Raw genomic sequence first — 19,156 nt, 5'->3', positions numbered from 1 at the left:
ACAAGCTCTTTAATGTTCTAGACATGGCATGGCCAGCATGGGCCTAAGGGCAGTTGCACCCATGCTGGCCTATTAATTTTTATTTTATATTAGACATTTAATTTGTAAAAAATTATAAAATGCCCCCTCAAATTGTTATTTTTCCCTAAAAATCTCTTTAATTTTTCTTCCTTCCTACCCTTATTCTTTTTCAAAAAAAAAAAATCTTACATTTCCTTTCTTCAATCAAAACCTAATTTCTTCCCTTCAAACTTCTCTCATATATTTTTCTTCTTTTTTTTTTTTTTTTTTTTTTAAAACTTTCGTGCAATTTATATTCGATAACCTTATTCTATCTTTTCTTATTTATTTTTTATCTACTTATTCTTTAAACTTATTACTAAAATTTATACACTTAGGGCATATTTGGCAATGGCTGTGTTTTTGTAAAAATTAATGTACTATTACAACACTAATATTTTTCGATTTGTTGTGCACTATTGGGTTGTTTTGAATTATCATGCTAACACTAATATAACTTTACCTCCATACATGCACTTTGAGCAATCATATATAGACTATGTGGCATAATCTCCCTGCAAATAAGGCAAATAGAATTAAATAGATAAAAAGATTTCGAAATAGTCTGCCTTGAATATCTATTTATAATCTTTAGCAACCAATCCAGCCTTGAGCCTTTCCATTGTATCATCAAGTTATTAGATGGTAATGGTATACACGGATGAACGACTGAGCCTTTCCCTGTTTGGTTCTAGTTTTGTATTTTGCGTTTTGTTTTAATCTGAAACAAAATAAGTATTTTGATATAGAGTAATTTGAATAATAATCATAATCACATTTGACACGGATGAACGACTGAGCCTTTCCCTGTTTGGTTCTAGTTTTGTATTTTGCGTTTTGTTTTAATCTGAAACAAAATAAGTGTTTTGATATAGAGTAATTTGAATAATAATCATAATCATATTTGATAATGTTCATTTGTTGCAAGATTTTTTGAAATAAAAATATGAAAATATGTTTGATTAAAAAGTGTTGTAAGTTTGAAAAATATAATGGTTAATTTAAAAATGTTATTTAAGGGTTTTTCAAAAATAATTTAATTTATTTTTTTTATTTTCTGGTGTTTGATTATAGTAAAATATTTACGAAGAAAAAATATTAAAATTTAACAAAAATACTTTACTTATTAATTTTCGATAAATTATTTTATATGTCCCACTCAATGAATTTGTCCTTAATCTCGACCTGAACTTTTACCAAACATCAAAAATGTAAAAATAAAAAATATATATATTTTATCTAAGAAGACATCGAAACAAAGGAGGCCTCCAAGTCGAATTTTCAATTTTTTTTTTTTTTTTTACCAATTCAAATTAAAATACTCAAGCAAAACTCAAAAAAAAAAAAAAAAAAAAGACCACCATGTTGAAAGTCTTTAAAGCCACTATACACTTGTGTGGTCCTCGTAGCTAGCTGTTTTGATTTCTGAAGCTTCATTCAAACTGCTCTTTTACTTTTCGACTATATGAGTGTACAAAACTACTTTAAATAATTATTTTTATTTTTTATTTACTTTTACAACGCATTTCCTTCCTAACATACACATACATCATGGTTTACGGTTGTGATAGTGATGTAACGGATTCAAATAAATATTGATGTAAACGGATCGAATCGATCAATTTATGAAAATGTGTAATAATATCGAACCCTTAAAAAAAAAAAATTATAAACCGATCTATACGAAAAACCATGACATACACCCACATATGTATAATAAGAAAATGCTATTGGCAAAGTGCTGTTAATCTTGTGCCAACATTGTTGGAATTTTTTTTTTTTTTTTCCCATTATAATGTCGAAATATAATGTAGAGACACTAAAGGTTACTCCATAGCAATTGTGACATTCATCATTTTCGGTGTCTCGGACGGTCCAATATATTGAAAAAGAGTGTCATTTTCTTTGGATGAAATGACTAACCAAAACATTAGATACTCTAGTTAATATAAAAATTATTGAATTACCAAAGGTTAAATATAAAAAAGAATACCATTAAGTTATACTTTTTTATTGTAATGACAACAATGTCCTTTTATTTTTATTTTTTTTAAGACAATGAGTCTTACATTTGGACGGTGCAAAAACTTGAGAAGGGTATCATTAGAAGATTGACACTTTCAAAATTTACATGAAAAAATATTTCAAAAAATATTATAACTTAATGGTTTTATCAAAACTTTAACTGATTCGTCCTTACAAATAAGAATAAACTATATTCACTTGTTATTCAATTCTAAACACTTAAAATTAAAATAAATTAATTAATTAAATTAAATTTACAAATATTGCTTAAAAATTTTCATACTTATTTTCACTTTGGTCAACCAACACCTATAAGAGGTTGATAATTTTGTGTTTTAATAAATGGAATTGAAATAAAACAAAGAATTGAAAGTAGACTTGTAAAGTCAGTATGGACCTATCCCAAAAAAACAACCAAATAATGTCAGCATTGTGTACACTTCTCTCTCTTCGCTCAACCAAAAGATCGCAAACGAGTAGGCACTTATCCATTACTCTAAAGTTTAAGTTATTGGATTGTATTGCATACTCATCCATTTATACCTAATTACTTTTCCATCCAAATTCGATGTGAAATAAATGATTCTTGTTACACCAAATTATACTGTCTATTTCGTTTAATTCAGGATGTACCTTATAAAAATATTTAATAAATATCATAACTTTGTTATCACGTATAATGTATTGAAAGACGGAATAATTGCTTCATATTTTGGTTTTCAACAATGCATTTCTCGTTTTTAACACTTTTGTTTTTATTTTGTTTTGGTTTTTTTCTATTTTGTTTAATTCAAGATGTGCCTTATAAAAATATTTAATAAATATCATGACTTTGTTATCACGTATAATGTATTGAAAGACGAAATAATTGCTTCATATTTTGGTTTTCAACAATGCATTTCTCGTTTTTAACACTTCTGTTTTTATTTTGTTTTGGTTTTTTTGTTTTTGTTTTTTTGTTTTTTTCTTTTATATGCATTTAAAATGAATTTAAGTAGGTTAAACAACATACACTACCAATTGTCACATATTGCATGCCTGTTATGGCATCATTAAATTAATCATCTAACAGATTACATCACAATATCACATGTAGAATACTCAAGCAACAACAGTATAGATTACAATATTAAATAAATAATTCAACACATTTGCATCGTTATTATGTTGTGGATTTATAAAAAGGTTTCTCTAATAAACCTGAACCCCTCAAAATAATTTTTCTAACGGAAGTGAATCCGGATCCTAATTTAACCTACTCAAGAATCTAGTTAACCATGGTTAAAATGATTAACTACAGTTAACTGTGTAGTTATGACCGTTCTGCTATGGTTTCAGAGCAGTACAAACAGACTGTCCAAAAAACTCGCGATATTTTCATGTGCCATACAACGACACGAGATCAACATATTATGAATTTTATCCAGAATTAAATACTGAGTAAATAATTTTCTAAATTTTAGGTTTTAGAGAGAGAAGAGATAGATAAGAACAAAAGACCTGATCTTCAACTCTTGCTTTTGGATTGTTCCAATGGCAAGAAAGATTTTGAGGTCTCTTTTCTTTTGAAAGGAAGACGGCGTCGTTCTGAGTTTTTGAGTCTCTGTACTTCCCTCCCTCTCCCTCTCCCGGCATATTGAATCTGATCCACCATGATTTTCTCTCTCTACTCTGAAACTAAATAGAAAGGCGGTGACTGTGGAGTTGTATATGACTATAATCAGCGTCATCATCGACCTTCAAGTGTTTTCTGAAGGTTTTTAGGTTTATTTGTGAGCTTTAATTGTCAGAATCTCATATTACTATTGTTTCAGATATTGCATTTCTTAGGTACTCTGTGAGGAAGAAAATTTGTTATATATATATATATAGAGAGAGAGAAAGAGAGAGAGAGAGAGGGAGAGAGAGATTTAAACTGGAATCTGAATAAACCGAAGTGTCTTATGCTGGCTTAGATTCGACCTTTGATTGATAGCAAAAAAGCGTTGGACATGTGTGTGTGTGAGTGTGTGTGGATGAAGACTAGAGGGAGACGTGTAGTTTTGTTGAAGTGAGAATCGAGGAAGCTATTGAAGATTTGTGTTTGTTTGGCACATTCTCAAATTCTGGCCTTTGGTTTAAGGAGGAACGCCGAGCACGCCCTTGCTAGTGTTGATTTTGGGGCCTCACGGAGGGTTCCGTCGCTAATCCTTTGCAGGGTTGCTGCTGTGAAGTTCATGGCAGACCCTGAAACTGATGGAGTTTATGCCAAGATTAGGTTGGTTCCGATTGGAAACAAAGAGCTTGATTATGGTGAAGATGGTGTTTTGGGGAGTAATGGGTCTGAAGCCCCTGAAAAACCTGCCTCTTTCGCGAAAACTTTGACTCAATCGGATGCGAACAACGGTGGGGGTTTCTCCGTTCCTCCGATACTGTGCAGAGACTATATTTGCCCCCTTGGATTACTCAGCTGATCCCCCAGTTCAAACCTTAATCACGAAGGACGTTCATGGTGAGATTTGGAAGTTAAGGCATATCTACAGAGGGACAACTAGGAGGCATTTGTTGACCACAGGCTGGAGTAATATTGTGAACCAGAAAAAGCTTGTTGCTGGGGATTCAATTGTGTTCTTCAGGGCAGAGAATGGGGATCTATGTATTGGAATACAGCGGGCCAAGAGAGGAATTGTTGGCGGCTCTGAATCCCCATCTGGATGGAACTCTTCTGCCGGAAATTGTGTTATGCCTTATGGGGGATTTTCAGTCTTCTTAAGGGGAGATGAGAATAAACTAATGAGAAATGGTAGTAGTGGGAATTTGAACTCCAGTGGTTCGAAAGGAAGGGGAAGAGTGAGACCAGAATCAGTTATCCAAGCCGTGTCCCTTGCTGCTGAAGGGCAGCCCTTTGAGGTTGTGCATTACCCTCGTGAAAGTACTCCGGAGTTTTGCATCAAGGCTTCGTCTGTTAGGACTGCAATGAGGATTCAGTGGTGCTATGAGACGACATTCAAAATGGCATTTGAAACCGAGGATTCTTCCCGGATCAGCTGGTTTATGGGAACTATAGCTTCTGTTCAGATTGCTGACCCCAGCCACTGGCGTAATTCCCATGGCGGATTCTCCAGGTATCTTTGTATAAAGATAGAGCTCTATTTTCTCAAATTTTTTATTCTGAATTTTGGATTAACTTCTATTGATGTATTTATATTTGTTTTAGCAATGTCATTTTGTTAATCATGTTACTTTGCACATTTAGCTTTCGATCTTCTTTGTTGATATTGTTGAACTGCATGTAAAAATAACTCAGATGTTCGGTAATGGAAGTTTTAACCTTCATAAATGCTGTATCAGTGCATAAAAACTCATTACTTTGAAATCTCTTGATCTGTGAGTTATCTTTCATTAATATCTTATAGGTTTCCTAATTTGCTTTTGATGAGTTTAATTTAGCCTGCTGAATTCATATTTCCACCTCACTTCCTAGCAGCTTATGCCATATGGTTGTATTTGTAATTGAATGCCAACTCACTCATAGCTGTTAGAATAAGCATGTAGTATTATACCGGCATATATTCTTGGATCAATGATAGTGTACTTCTATTATAATACAAATATTCCAAACATTTTAACTAAACTACACGACATCTAGTCCATCAGCTACTCAAATTTAGAAGTTTTATTTCCTCCTTCCCGCGGTGACTGACAGAAACCACATGCTGCATTTTCCTTAATATTCCATCTGCAAGTTTTATTAAAAAACTGACTTTCTCTGCAGTTTGACAATTTTGCACTATAGGCTTACTCTTCATGTGAAGTAATCTGTTGATATGGTTAGAATAGGAATACTAGCTGAAAAGTACATCTATTTACATGGATTTCTTATCTTCTAGTTCTGACACATCAAGATGCTTGAGATGTTACAAAATAAAGATGCCCTTATCGCTTGAGTACTTGTAGGATTCCTGTGAACTGCATGGGTAAAATGCTTAGTGTAGGTGTTTATGCACAATTATGAAGCTAAATTACTCTTCAATGTTCTTCTAACTGGTCTCTCTAATTCTTACTATTGTTAATATGTTTGATTCCTTTACGTAATTCTTGATTTTGCTAACTACTTATTTTGGCCTTTTCTGTTCTTTAAACAATGATGTGAAGAAACTTTTTGTTCTAACTTTTGTTTCCTTATTTCGTTCGCGGTGGTTATGATATGCCATTTAATGAGCCCCATCTTCGTCTTTATGTAGTCCAAGATCTGTTGTTGTTAGATGATTTTTGCATCTTTTGTCACTCAGTTTAGAAGTCTGCATGTGCTTATTTTCATAGTGAAGTTGATACCAAACTGTTTAAGAAAGATTTGGATAATCATGTCTATGCTCTTGGGATCTTGCTCTTGTTGGCCTCTTGTTCTTACATATTTGGAACCAATTGCAGGTGACATGGGATGAGCCGGATTTGCTGCAAAATGTAAAGTGTGTCAGCCCATGGCTGGTTGAATTGGTTTCAAACATGCCAGTCATTCATCTCTCACCCTTCTCACCGCCAAGAAAGAAGTTGCGGTTCCCGCAACACCCAGACTTTTCCTTTGACGGCCAATTTCCAATGCCGTCATTTTCAGGCAACCCCCTCGGTCCCAGCAGTCCCTTGTGTTGTCTCTCTGACAACATTGCTGCAGGCATACAGGGAGCCAGGCATGCTCATTTTGGAATACCCTTACCAGATATCCACCCTAGCAACAAATTGCAGCTGGGCCAATTCTCATCTAGTTTCCAGCGGCTTGATTTACGTGCTAAAATCACTGATGGCATCATCCCAGGCAACACAAATAGCAATGAGAATATATCTTACTTGCTAACCATGGGAAACTCTGTTCATAACTCAGAGAAAACTGATAATGTAAAGACACCCTTCATACTATTTGGTCAACCAATACTGACCGAGCAGCAGATATCCCATAGCTGTTCCAGTGATTCAGTTTCACAAGTTCCGACTCGGAAACATTCAGTAGAAAGGATTCCAGAAAAGGAAGAAAGATCTGCAATTCACCGGCAAGATCACGAAGTTGAGGAGGTTACTTGGGAGCTCGAGCAGGAGGTTCGCTCCGGGTATCCCGCATTGTTCTCTTCACCAAGTATGGTTTGATTTCAGGAACGAAATCCTTTTAAGTTGGGGAGATTGTAGTGCTCCTGTTTTTCGCCATTTTTTATTTTTTAGGAATTTTTGTTTTTACGAGAGCCCTTTCGTCTTTTCTTGTTTTGCGTGCCGGACACTGTGGGGTGTGCCGGATGTTTTTGAGAGTTGCGTGAGACATTTCCTTGGGTTCAGGACTCTTGGAAATGCACCGGTTGTCATTTTGGTATTTTTTCGTTTTTCAAACCGGAAAGTCCCGGGTGGGACCCGCTACCGGAATTGTTGTATATGGGAATTGCGTTACGGGTCCATGGCATTTCATGCATAATTATTTTGTGCATAATTTTATGTTGTAAGTTAAATTGGGTGGTTATGTAATTTGAGCATATACATATATTTTGTGGTGGGAAATTAAAGGTGGGATTTTTGTGTTAGTGGTGGGACCCACCAATGTCCCTTTCCTCTTTATGGCCAATTGCCATTGCATGGCCTCATTTGATTGGAGTCGAGCACCATTTAGCCAACCATTGGATTTTTGAATTTAGGGCTTGATTTTAGGGCTTTTCTTATCTTTTGAGGTAGAGATCTTTAATACACAATTTCTTCTGCTTTTGTGGGTTATTCTTTCTTAAATTGTTATCTAGCATGCTTAACTTGTGTAAATTCTTGCAAAATTACTTAAATGTTGTATATGGAATGTGTGACTATGTGTTAGTTGATATGTTGTGAAAAAGCATACTTCTTTGAAATAGAATTCATGTTTTATATGCCTATTATGTTAGATCAATATTAAATGAAAGCACGAGTTATGAAATTTATTTTGACAAGTATGTGTGAAATTCTTTGGTTGAATTGGTGATTAGAAGTATGAAACATTTATGCATCCATTGGGAAATGAAAAGATAAAAGTATTTTAAGACAAATGAAATTGTTTTGGGAAAAATGTTTTCTAAAAGTGTTTGCGAAAACCGAACACCTAGGAGTTGCCTAGTGGTCCGTGGCGTTAATGTGGTCTACAGGGGACTAGGGAGAGACCCTAGCGTGGTTGAGCTAACTAGGCTAGATACGACGCCTTAGAGTTTCCTTATGGTCTTGGATGGTTAGCCAATCATCCTTTCGTGTCGCCTTGGGTCGGATTGCACTAACGGTTTGGAAGATGAAACGGTATTGCTTCGAAAATGGGAAATGGCATTGCATGACATAGCATTCCATGACATGGCACGGCTTGTTTATGACTTGGTAGTTGTTGTTGATTTTGATGTTGAGTGCTTCCCCGGTAAGGCATGATCCCATTTTCTTTACTTTCTATTCATTGTATTGATTCACGGGGTCACAAAAGGTGTGTCTTAGGCTCCTCCTACTGAGCTTATACTCACCCCATTATCTTAACATTTTTCAGGTTCGAGAAAAGAAGTAACAGATGAAAATCCACCACAAGCCTAGTCGGGTTGAAAGAGATTTGGACTTCTTTTGTGTTTGATGTGTATATTACCCCTTTGTTGTAAATTGTATTAGGTGGCATCGTGTATCTATTCAACGGGTAGAAATGGTTTTGAGACCTCAGCACTATCTTTTGGGGTCTCATTAGGATTTTTATCTTCTTTTAGGTTTATAGCTTTTCAACGATGTAAATTAAAGTCATTTTGTTTATGAACATTGTAATCGGACATGTATGATGAATGTATGATGAAATCAAAGTTTTCCTTACGTCGCCATGTTGTAGAATTCATTGAATTAGCTTGCTAAATTGTTTATTTTACCATTCATATATGTTGGGACTGACAGAGTTGAATGTACAGCTTAGAAATGCATTGGGGTAGCAAAATTTCAGACGTCCCAAGTTAGGAGCCGGCTCTTCCTCTTTGGGAGTCTACTCTTTTTAGTCCAGTAGCCAAATTTCATCAAAATCATAGCATGGAGCCTGCTCTTTTGGAATGGAGCCTGCTCCTTTGGAATGGAGCATGCTACTTTGGAGTGGAGCCGAATCCTTCTGCAGAAAGGAGGCGGTTCCATCCAAAATGGGAGCCGGCTCCATCCAAAATGGGAGCCGGCTCCCTTGCTGCTTGTCTCTTTTTTTTAATTCAAACTTTGGATGGCTATAACTTTCTCGTTTCAAATCCAAATGGGTTCATTCTTAATTCAAATTTCCAGTATTTTCAGTCACCTTTCCAATGAAATCAATTTCACTCAAAAATTCAAACCGTAGAGAGAGTTATGACCTTTTTAGTGTGGACTGCTCCGGTTTCACAAACATAACTTACAATGACATAGATGATTGAGAAGCAAGCAATTGTCCAGTATCTTCCTAGATATGCGTCAGCGAGAAATGCTCCTATTAGTGGTGTGATGTAGTAGGTTCTAGACCAATTCAAATCATTCTTAGAAGTGGTAGCACTGTGCTGGTGCAGACGATGCTTGAAATAAAGTACCAGATTGATGTTACGGCAACCTTTCACAGCATTCATTTCCTGCCAATCACCATAAAAACCTATAAAAATTTTGACACAAATTTCAGATTCTTTAAACTTGAGTAACTGATTAATAAGATGCATACATACGTAGGATAAAGGGACATGCCTTCCATGTTCCTGTTTTCTTCTTATTGACAGGATTATTTTTGTAATCCACCGTCCCATCTTTCATATACATATCATCTTCTGCCAGGCTTACCTTCCCATCTTTACTATAGATATCATCTTCTGCCATGGAAGTCTAAAAAGTGTTCTATGCTTGATTTAGCATTCTATTTGTTTAGCTGGACATTGGGCACAGACAAACAAATTCATTTCATGGAGGAGACAACATGAAAAAATTGGTAGAATTATGATTCCTCTCCTATATAGGGCTGCAAGTTGGACTGGCCCAACCCAGCCCAGCCCCAACCCAACCCAACCTCAACCCGAATCGGGTTGGGTTGGGCTAACCCGAATTGTACTTAACATGGGTTGAAATCATAACCCGGACCAAATATATATTTTTTTTTTTAAATTTAATTATATATAGATATAATTTTTTTTTTGAATTTATATATATTATATTATATATATATATATATATATTTGATTATATTATTATAAAAAATATATATTTTTTTAGGGCAATCATTTCTGCCTTCCCAATCGCCTCAATCTCTCCTCGTTCTCTGCTCTCTCAACTCTCAAGCTTGCCCCCCTCTCAACTCTCAGGTTTCGTCCATGGACGGCGGCAGAGACAGAGAGAAAGAAGAGAGAAGGAGAAAAAAAAAAAAAAAAAAATTGGGTTTTGGGTTGGGTTCGGGTTGAGCTCGAGCCCAACCCGAATATGTCTGGGTTTTGATAAAACCCAACCCGAACATGAACCCGATTTGTAAATATAAGTCCCAATTTCAAATTTTCTGGGTTGGGCTGGGTTAACCTGCCCAAGTTGCAGTCCTACTGCTATATGATTGCTAAGAGGAGAGAAGAAAAGAAAAGAGAATTTTGGCAGATTAGGAATTTTTTATTCTCAGTTTTATTTTCTTCTCACTTTTAGCAACCATTAGGTTCAATCCTAAGATTACTGAAACACAAATTGAAGGTAAACGTACAAACAATATAGACTATAAATACCCATTTACAGATAATTCAGAGGTCTAGCCATCATCTCAGAGGCTCAGAAATCAAAACCACCCCACCCCAATATATATATGGGAAGCTAACTTTGAATGAATGAATGGAATTTTGTTACGACAGATGCAGCGAATCCAAGCAACAATCACAAAACACGACATAAAAATAAACACACCATGCAAAGAGTTTTACGTGGAAACCAGACGAAAGTCTTCACTATATGTAAAATGAGAGATTACAAGTTTCAGCCCTCACTCTCTTTTCTATATAATTTTCAGTGTCTCTGGATAATACACTTCAAACCCTAAACACCCTTATATATCGGACTACAATAGTACTAATTAAGCTCCACAACCCACAAGCAAAACGGGTCAAAAAATTTCCCATCGCAACACGACCCGGCAACAAATTCGGGCCACAACATTACATCTTAACAAAATGAATGAATTTAAACATAAAAAAATAAAACTTTACACAACTAGGAAAAAAAAAACTTTACACATTTTTCACATAAAAAGTTTATGTTTTCTCATTTCACTCAACTTGAAAGCATAATGAATAATTAAGTAGATAGATAAAAAACAAATAAATAAATAAGGTGGAATGAAATATAAGATGAAGCCCAAATATTCATCAAATCATACTTTTGCAATGTCCCAATCACAAGAAATGATGATGATGATATTGAAGATCACGTTACAAGAGTTGAAAGTCGTGCCAGTTATTCAGGGACTGCAATGTGATCTCTACCATCACAGTGCAGAACATGTAGGATAGGAAACATTTTTGTGTTAGGACATTCAAACACAAATACAGCAAGAAGGCTGCATTTCTGATTTCTCCAATAACTCATTAAAACAATTCCCATGAGCTCTACCTTTTCTATAAAGCAAAAATGCACACACTTTCATCTAACTTCATACCAAAATATATGTGTGTGTAACACTATCCTTTGCTGGACCCAAAAAAATATACTAACTCACTCGTGTTGTCTCCCATGCTTTATTCTATTTCTTTAGTGTTTTGTGCAGAATACAACCCAGAATCTTATTATTAGCCTGATTCTTGGTGCCAATGACAAACATGAGACATAAGCCCACCATTAAATTGAAAAAAAACCTACTAAATTTATTATTAAGAAGATTTATAGATATATTGGTTTAAATTAGTATAATTACAGAAATAAACAAATATGCACATGTCCTTCTGTCAATGCAATTTTTACCGCATGAATCGTCAACAAAACAAAGTACAATATAATTTAAAAGGATTGTCTATCAAAATAAAATGCATCCATAATACAATTTTTAAGTTTGTACTATGCAGTTGTTGAAGGCATAACCACATTACATACAATAAATTGAAATTCCTTGTCAGGACTTGATAGAAAATATATTGAAATAACACCAAATTTCAGAACAAGTTCTTGCAAAGTTGAGTTGAGTATTTCAGGATATTCACAAAAAATTTAATACTACAAAGCATTCAATCTAATAAATCATGGCTGCCCAAATCCTGAATGAACATCTCATTTAGCTTTGACAAAAACCCAGGAAAAAAGAATCCGATTTCCAATGCTGCATCAGTTTTCATATAGTCCTAGGCAAACAAAAATATGTAATAAATAATTAAACATTAAAAATAAATAAAAATTTTAAAAAATTAAATTCATACCTTTCTCTCCCAATGATTTGTGGAAATATTTTCCGGAATGCTTCACAAATTTTGTTATCAACATAATTAGCTGAGACAATGAATCACCGTACTCGCACTGGTCTATGACTTGATTTGTAAATGTAAATCCCATCATATCATATCCAAGAAATTTATTTCCATTTGGATGAGTTTCATCTTCTTTTATGTTACGCCACGATGGTTGAGTCTGCTAGATATTTTTATTAATTAATTGGACGGACGTTTCTCCATATAGTGCCCAATTGTCATGTAATAGTTGAATCATTCCTCATATTTTTTGAGCTAAAACACATTAAACCAATTTAATAAAAGTGGGATCTAAAGAAAATACAAAAATGATATTATTGAATGATATAATTAGAGAACTCACTTGACAAAAACCAGGAAAAAAGAATCCGATTTCCAATGCTGCATCAGTTTCCATATAGTTCTAGGGAAACAAAAATATGTAATAAATAATTAAACATTAAAAATAAATAAAAATTTTGAAAAATTAAAATTCATACCTTGTTCTCTCCCGATGATTTGTGGAAATATTTTCCGAAATGCTTCACAAAATTTGTTATCAACATATTTAGCTGACACAATGAATCACCGTACTCGCACTGGTCTATGACTTGATTTGTAAATGTAAATCCCATCATCTCATATCCAAGAAATTTATTTCCATTTGGATGAGTTTCATCTTTTATTATGTTACGCCAGTCGAGTCTGTTAGATATTTTTATTAATTAATTGGACGGTGTTTTGAAGACGTTTCTCCATATAGTGCCCAATTGTCATGTAATAGTTGAATCTCTCTTTATCAGTCATGAGGACTGGGTGATTCTTCAGATTTTTTGCGCTAAAACACATCAAAGCAATTTAATAAAAGTGGGATCCAAAAGAAAATACAAAAATGATATTATTGAATGATATAATTAGACTCACTTGGCCTTATCCAAATTACGAAATATTAAACTTCTTCGCATGAATATCCTGGATGGCACCCAAGATGTTTCTGTACAAGTACGAAATATTAAACTCTAATATTAACAATTAAAAAATATATATGAATAACACAAAACAAAATAAAATTAAAGAACCCTATGGATGTTTTCCAGAAAGGGTACAAGTCCAAGGTGTCGAAACTGTTCTTCATGAAGAAAGCCTTAATATTGTCCTCTTTCATTGCCCATTCTAAATAGTACTCATCAAAGTGGTGATAAACAACTAGTGCATTTTCCCCTTTAAAGTCGAGATATACATCTTTTGGTGATAGGAGATCAGGAGTTCTGATATCTAATAAAAATGATGACACAAGTGAATCACAATACTCTGGCGGACGACGGAATATTCTAACTTTTTCACGCTTGTTTGCAAATCTTTGCCACCCACCCATGATTTGCTCATGTCATTCTCCCATTCCCATTCGTATTTAAATTCAACATGTTTTTATAGCAACGCTCTTAAATTTACCCATTCTTAGCTTTCTCAACTAGATCCTTCGGATTGGTGTTTAACATTAACTTGTAATTCGACAAAGTAATTTTAGCTAAAACACACACATAAGAAATTCAAGTATACCAACTCAATCTCATCAATGCGGATCAATTTGAACAAAATAAAGAGCGAGATCAAAAGAAGACAGCAACAAAACAAAAAAAAACAAAAAACCAGAAAAAAAAAGGGGGGGGGGGGGGGGGGGGGGGTGGGGTGTGGAAGATCATTCTTTCAGAGGAGAGGGGTTGCAACCCTATAAATCATACAGAGGAGAGGAGAGGACGCCACCCAGCCAAGGGCGGATCCAGGATTTCTTAATGGGGTGGGCTAAATCAAAATATATCAACCAAAATCAACTGTTGTTTAATTCAATTTTAGTTAATTAACAATGTTTCTTTAGATAATTGACTGATTAAGGCATAGAAAATCCTATTTGGGTAATTAATAAAAAAAATTACCAATTTATTTCTAAACAATTCTCAGTACCCTATATCTTCTTTTGACCAATTTACTAATCCTATCTAAGAATCTACTAGTGGAAGCAGAGTGTGAGGTAGTTCATGGCAAGCCCCTTCCAACACTATGGAATTCACTCAAAACCATGTTTTTTGTTAAGTATTTTAATTTTCAAGAAGTAACTTTAGAGATTTACCCTATACTAATCAAAGTTCTTGTTATGATTTTTTTTTTAGTTCTGAAAAGATTTACATCTTAAAAAAGCTAGGCATGTTGATAAAAATTGTTTCAGATTCAATCTCGGAAGACTTCCAATCCAAGTCAGATTCTTCTTTTTTTCTTTTTCATGCCCAGATTCAAATTTTCTTGTAGACATAATTGACAACAAAAAAAAGCAGAAATAGAAGTTATAGAAATATATATATATATATATTTAGATTATGATATGTTTGGTTAGCGCAGGCCAATCGACAGCATGTGGAATCAAAGTAATAAATCCTGCAGAGGATGTTTCCAAAGATGAGCACTTATCAACATCATCAGTAGTCATCACTAGGATATTAACATCCTCCATCTAGAATCGTCATCTAGAATCACGTAATTCTAGAATTACGTGATTCTGTTGCATAGCTATACATTTGATTAAGATAAACTGGAAAGAGACTCTCTCATAATTGGTCATTTTAAAACCAACATCACTGCTACAACGGTTATATAATTCAATTAGCTAGACAAAAAAACATACCTATTTTCTTTTTTGCCGACTCCACCCATTCCTATCTACTCTCGTCTTTCAGAAAAGAGACCTATATTATTAGGACAAAAGAGGAAAAGTTTTAAAAGCGTTAATAAACTTATAAAACATATATTCTGAAATTGAAAACTAAACTTCCAAGTCTTTAATTCCCATTAATAAATCGTTCGAGCATCACATCATAACAATATTATATATATGTATGTAGAAAAAAAAAATAAACAACAGTGTGTAAAACTTGAATAAATAAACGTAACCAATAGCTAAAAATGCCAATTAAAATTTTAGAAAAAATAAGAGTTTGTTACCTGATGACTGAGGAGGCATGTTTCTTGAACCTTGTTCTTGCTAAATGTTAAGGTCCGATGCTAACCCTAAAAATAAGAAAACACTAAGTTGCAAGGAAGAGGTTTCACAATCTCACTCATAACAATTAAAACACCACCATCTAAGTATTATTTGTATTATGTATCAACCCAACCCAAATATGCTTTCAGTCAAAATGTTGGACACCTATCTGTAAAAAGAGGTGTAATTACAGATAGGTGTATTATACTAGGCTCTTATGTTATATTAATCCAGTAACAAAGTACAATGCATCAGTTTAAGAATAATCTTCAAAATTAACAAATGAATATCCTCTATTATGCATTCTAATAACAAAAGAAAATCAAAAACCAAAATATGAAAATAAAAATATGACAGAAAGATTGAATATATCCTTCGTGCATTACACATATTGTATTTCTATGTGAAACAAAACATTATTAGTAGGGCGGATCCAGGATTTCTCAATGGGGTGGGCTAAATCAAAATATATCAACCAAAATCAACTGTTGTTTTATTCAATTTTAGTTAACTAACAATGTTTCTTTAGACAATCGACTGATTAATGCATAGAAAATCCTATTTGGGTAATTAATAAAAAAAATACCAATTTATTTCTGAACAATTCACCACTCAGTACCCTATCTCTTCTTTTGACCAATTTACTAATCCTATTTGAGAATCTACTAGTGGAAGCAGAGTGTGAGGTAGTTCATGGCAAGCCCCTTCCAACACTATGGAATTCACTCAAAACCATGCTTTTTGTAAGTATTTTAATTTTCAAGAAGTAACTTTAGAGATTTACCCTATACTAATCAAAGTTCTTGTTATGATTTTTTTTTAGTTCTGAAAAGATTTACATCTTAAAAAAGATGGGCATGTTGATAAAAATTGTTTCAAATTCAATCTCGGAAGACTTCCAATCCAATTCAGATTCTTTTTTCTTTTTTTTTTCTTCATGCCCACATTCAAATTTTCTTGTAGACATAATTAACAACAACAACAAAAAAAAAAAAAAAGAAGAAAGAGAATTAGAAGTTATAGAAATAAATAAATAAATATATATATATATATATATGTTTTGCTGAAATAAAATATAGTCCATGGGGGCATTTTGTAAGAAAAAAATGTGATAGTTAAAGAGTATTGCCTAAAAAATATAGTTCAGAAAGTTATTTATTTATTTATCTATTTTTTTTTTCAGAAGCTCAGAAAGTTATTTGTAAATTTAATTAAGCATAGTTGAGTGAGATTTTTTGCACCCTACTCAAAAAATTTGCCATTTTACTTTCCTCTGAACAACGGAAAATGAACCAATAATTTAAATAATAAAAGACGTAAAAATTTCAATAAACCGTATCTCTCTCAAATATTGGTTTATAGGTAATAAAATGCTTAATAAGTACAAACAAATCATAAATAAGTCAAATTTGGTCACGATCTGGTCACGATCTAAAAGTTAGCATGAAGGGGTCCACTTTTTGACTCAACAAAATCAAGCTTTACTAAGCACTGGTATTGACTGAGTCCATAATGGGGTAAAGAAATTAAAACAAAACCCATACATACAAGTTAGCAGTTGCAGATAGACAGGGGGCAAGCTTGAGAGTTGAGATACAGCGGACCAGCGGCTGAAGCTTGCGAACGGCTCAGATCTGATAAATGTTACGTGCTAATAACATCAACAACAAAAATAGTAACCAAAAAATAAATTAACATAAAAATCTAAAAAAAAAAAAAAGAGAAAAGATAGAGACACAGAGAAAGATCTATACTAACTCAGATCTGATAAATAGTTCGGCTGAAGCTTGCGAACGGCGAGCTAGAACTGGAACAGCGGCCAATGGAAACTGAAAGATATGGGTTTTGATTTTTTGAACAATCTGAAATGATACGCCGATATGGGTTTTTGATATAGGTAATAGGTTTTGATTTCTTCCAGACAGATAGATAAACTGAAATATATGGGTTTTGAACTTCTGATTCTTGTCGATTTTGTAGTTTGCAGTTGCAGAGAGAGAGGGAGAGAGAGGAGGGGGCAAGTTCAGAGTCGAGAACGAGAATAGAGATGGAGGCGATTGGGGAGGCTGAAATGATTTGCCCTAAAAATATTTTGTTTTTAGGTGACCTTTAAATTTTGAGCCCTAGACGACCGCCTTTGTCGCCTTGGGTCAGGCCGGCCCTGGCTTTTTTGGTTTGGGCCTTTAATGGTGGCCAACTTAACGCCCTTACAATAAGGGTGGTACTTGTTTTAACATGCTTGACAACTTATTTTATAATTTTAAGGGTGCCAATTTAGGTATTTAACTAATTTCAATAAATGGGATTTTTTTTTTACTCAGGCTTCATGAAAAATAAAATTACTAAGGCCCAAAACTTGAAAAGCCACACTTGAGCCCAGCAGACTTATATAGCATGCAGTAATAATTGAACAATAACAACAGGAAAAAAAAAAACAGGATAGGTCATGTGTGACACTAATTACTAATATTGAATCTAATACAAATTAATTAAAACAAATACAGTTATCAGATTATATAAATTTGACATATACTACTTTGTTATTTAATTAAATAAATAATAATTAAACTAACAACCAAAGAAACAATTAATTGAATTAGCCTTTAAAAAAACAATTAATTGAATTAGATTTTTAAAAAGTAAAAAATAAATAAAAAAGGAAAACCAATGGCATACCAAAAGTAGTCAACATTGTGGAGATTTCCAACACCATCGGAGTACAACCGTTGACCCAGTCGACCGGACACTCCATAAAGAAGAAGAAAGATGAAAAAATTATATATATTATGCCACACCATGATGCTTCTTTTTGTACTTTTTTGTTAAGTACTTATAATATATTTCATGAAATATTGTCAAATATATCTTTGAATATGATTAACAACAAACTGAATCTTATTGCATGAAGACAAATACGAAGTGGTATTGTCGAAACTAGAAAATCAAAGTCATGGTACATGTTCTTCATCTAATTATTCTTTCTTTTTTTTTTTTTTCTTCTAACTTACTCAATTTGATTTATTTTTCTAATAATATTGAATATGTAGGTGATAAATTTATTGTTATTGGTTGGTTGTCATATAGGCACACAATTATTTGTTAGTGGTGATAAATTTGTAATTATTAGTTAGTTAACTTATGTACACTACACATGCGCACAATTATTTATTGATGGTGAACACAATTATATTGTAGTGTGTTAAGGGTCTGCTTGGCATCTACTTTGTTTTTGTTGTTTTTGTTTCAGGCCCACTACAGTAGCCCAAATGAAGCCCAAAACATATTTGGATGGTTATGTTTTGTTTTGCATAGTGGTAAAACAATTCAATAAAGATGCCCAATACTTGGAACACCAAAATGGTGTTTTATCTTGTTTTAGCAATGTCTGTCCATAAAATTCACTGTAGTGGAGGAAACAGCCGGCCCAACTTAAAACACACTTTCTTTAGGTATATAAACATTTTAGGTCATTTTGGGCAAATTTTCTCTCTCCTCTCCCGATACTCTCTTTGCTATTCAAGGGCAATTTCAAAAAATTTCATCACCACCGATCCAAGTTAGGCCCTCAATTTGTTGGATTTTATCAAATACAACACCTATCAAAGCTGGATATGCTGGATTCAAACTTGACACATATACAACA

The 19,156-nt window shown here is 33.6% G+C and overlaps 2 protein-coding genes and 1 pseudogene across 7 annotated transcripts in view; 1 reads left to right on the top strand and 2 right to left on the bottom strand.

The window, feature by feature from the left end:
• Positions 1-3,795: 3,795 nt before the first annotated feature.
• On the top strand, positions 3,796-8,898 carry LOC132269771 (auxin response factor 22-like; annotated as a pseudogene).
• A 427-nt stretch (positions 8,899-9,325) lies between these two features.
• LOC132269770 (protein NRT1/ PTR FAMILY 8.1-like) lies at positions 9,326-9,897 on the bottom strand. The gene is made up of 3 exons (XM_059771017.1): positions 9,769-9,897; positions 9,453-9,659; positions 9,326-9,355 (listed from the first exon to the last, which is right to left on the bottom strand). Exons 1-3 carry the CDS (start codon positions 9,895-9,897, stop codon positions 9,326-9,328), a joined length of 366 nt encoding a protein of 121 aa, XP_059627000.1.
• A 2,232-nt stretch (positions 9,898-12,129) lies between these two features.
• Positions 12,130-19,156, bottom strand: part of LOC132269570 (uncharacterized) — a 40,653-nt gene continuing 33,626 nt past the window's right edge. The window contains exons 1-8 of one of the 6 annotated variants that reach the window (XR_009469533.1): positions 17,268-17,616; positions 17,062-17,164; positions 15,474-15,539; positions 15,157-15,217; positions 13,404-13,473; positions 12,980-13,317; positions 12,844-12,903; positions 12,130-12,755 (exon numbers count right to left, since the gene is read on the bottom strand). The gene's annotated coding sequence lies outside the window, so the exon portion shown is untranslated. Of the gene's footprint in view, positions 12,756-12,843; positions 12,904-12,979; positions 13,318-13,403; positions 13,474-15,156; positions 15,218-15,473; positions 15,540-17,061; positions 17,165-17,267; positions 17,617-19,156 lie in introns of those variants that run through there. The other 5 variants (XR_009469534.1, XR_009469530.1, XR_009469532.1 and 2 more) reach the window with 5 other exon arrangements.

Source organism: Cornus florida, unplaced genomic scaffold (assembly GCF_030987335.1).
Source record: "Cornus florida cultivar Cherokee Brave unplaced genomic scaffold, ASM3098733v1 CherokeeBrave_3.0.0_Hap2_Chr08, whole genome shotgun sequence".
Classification (NCBI taxonomy): domain Eukaryota; kingdom Viridiplantae; phylum Streptophyta; class Magnoliopsida; order Cornales; family Cornaceae; genus Cornus; species Cornus florida.
This window is presented reverse-complemented; position numbering and strand designations above follow the sequence as displayed.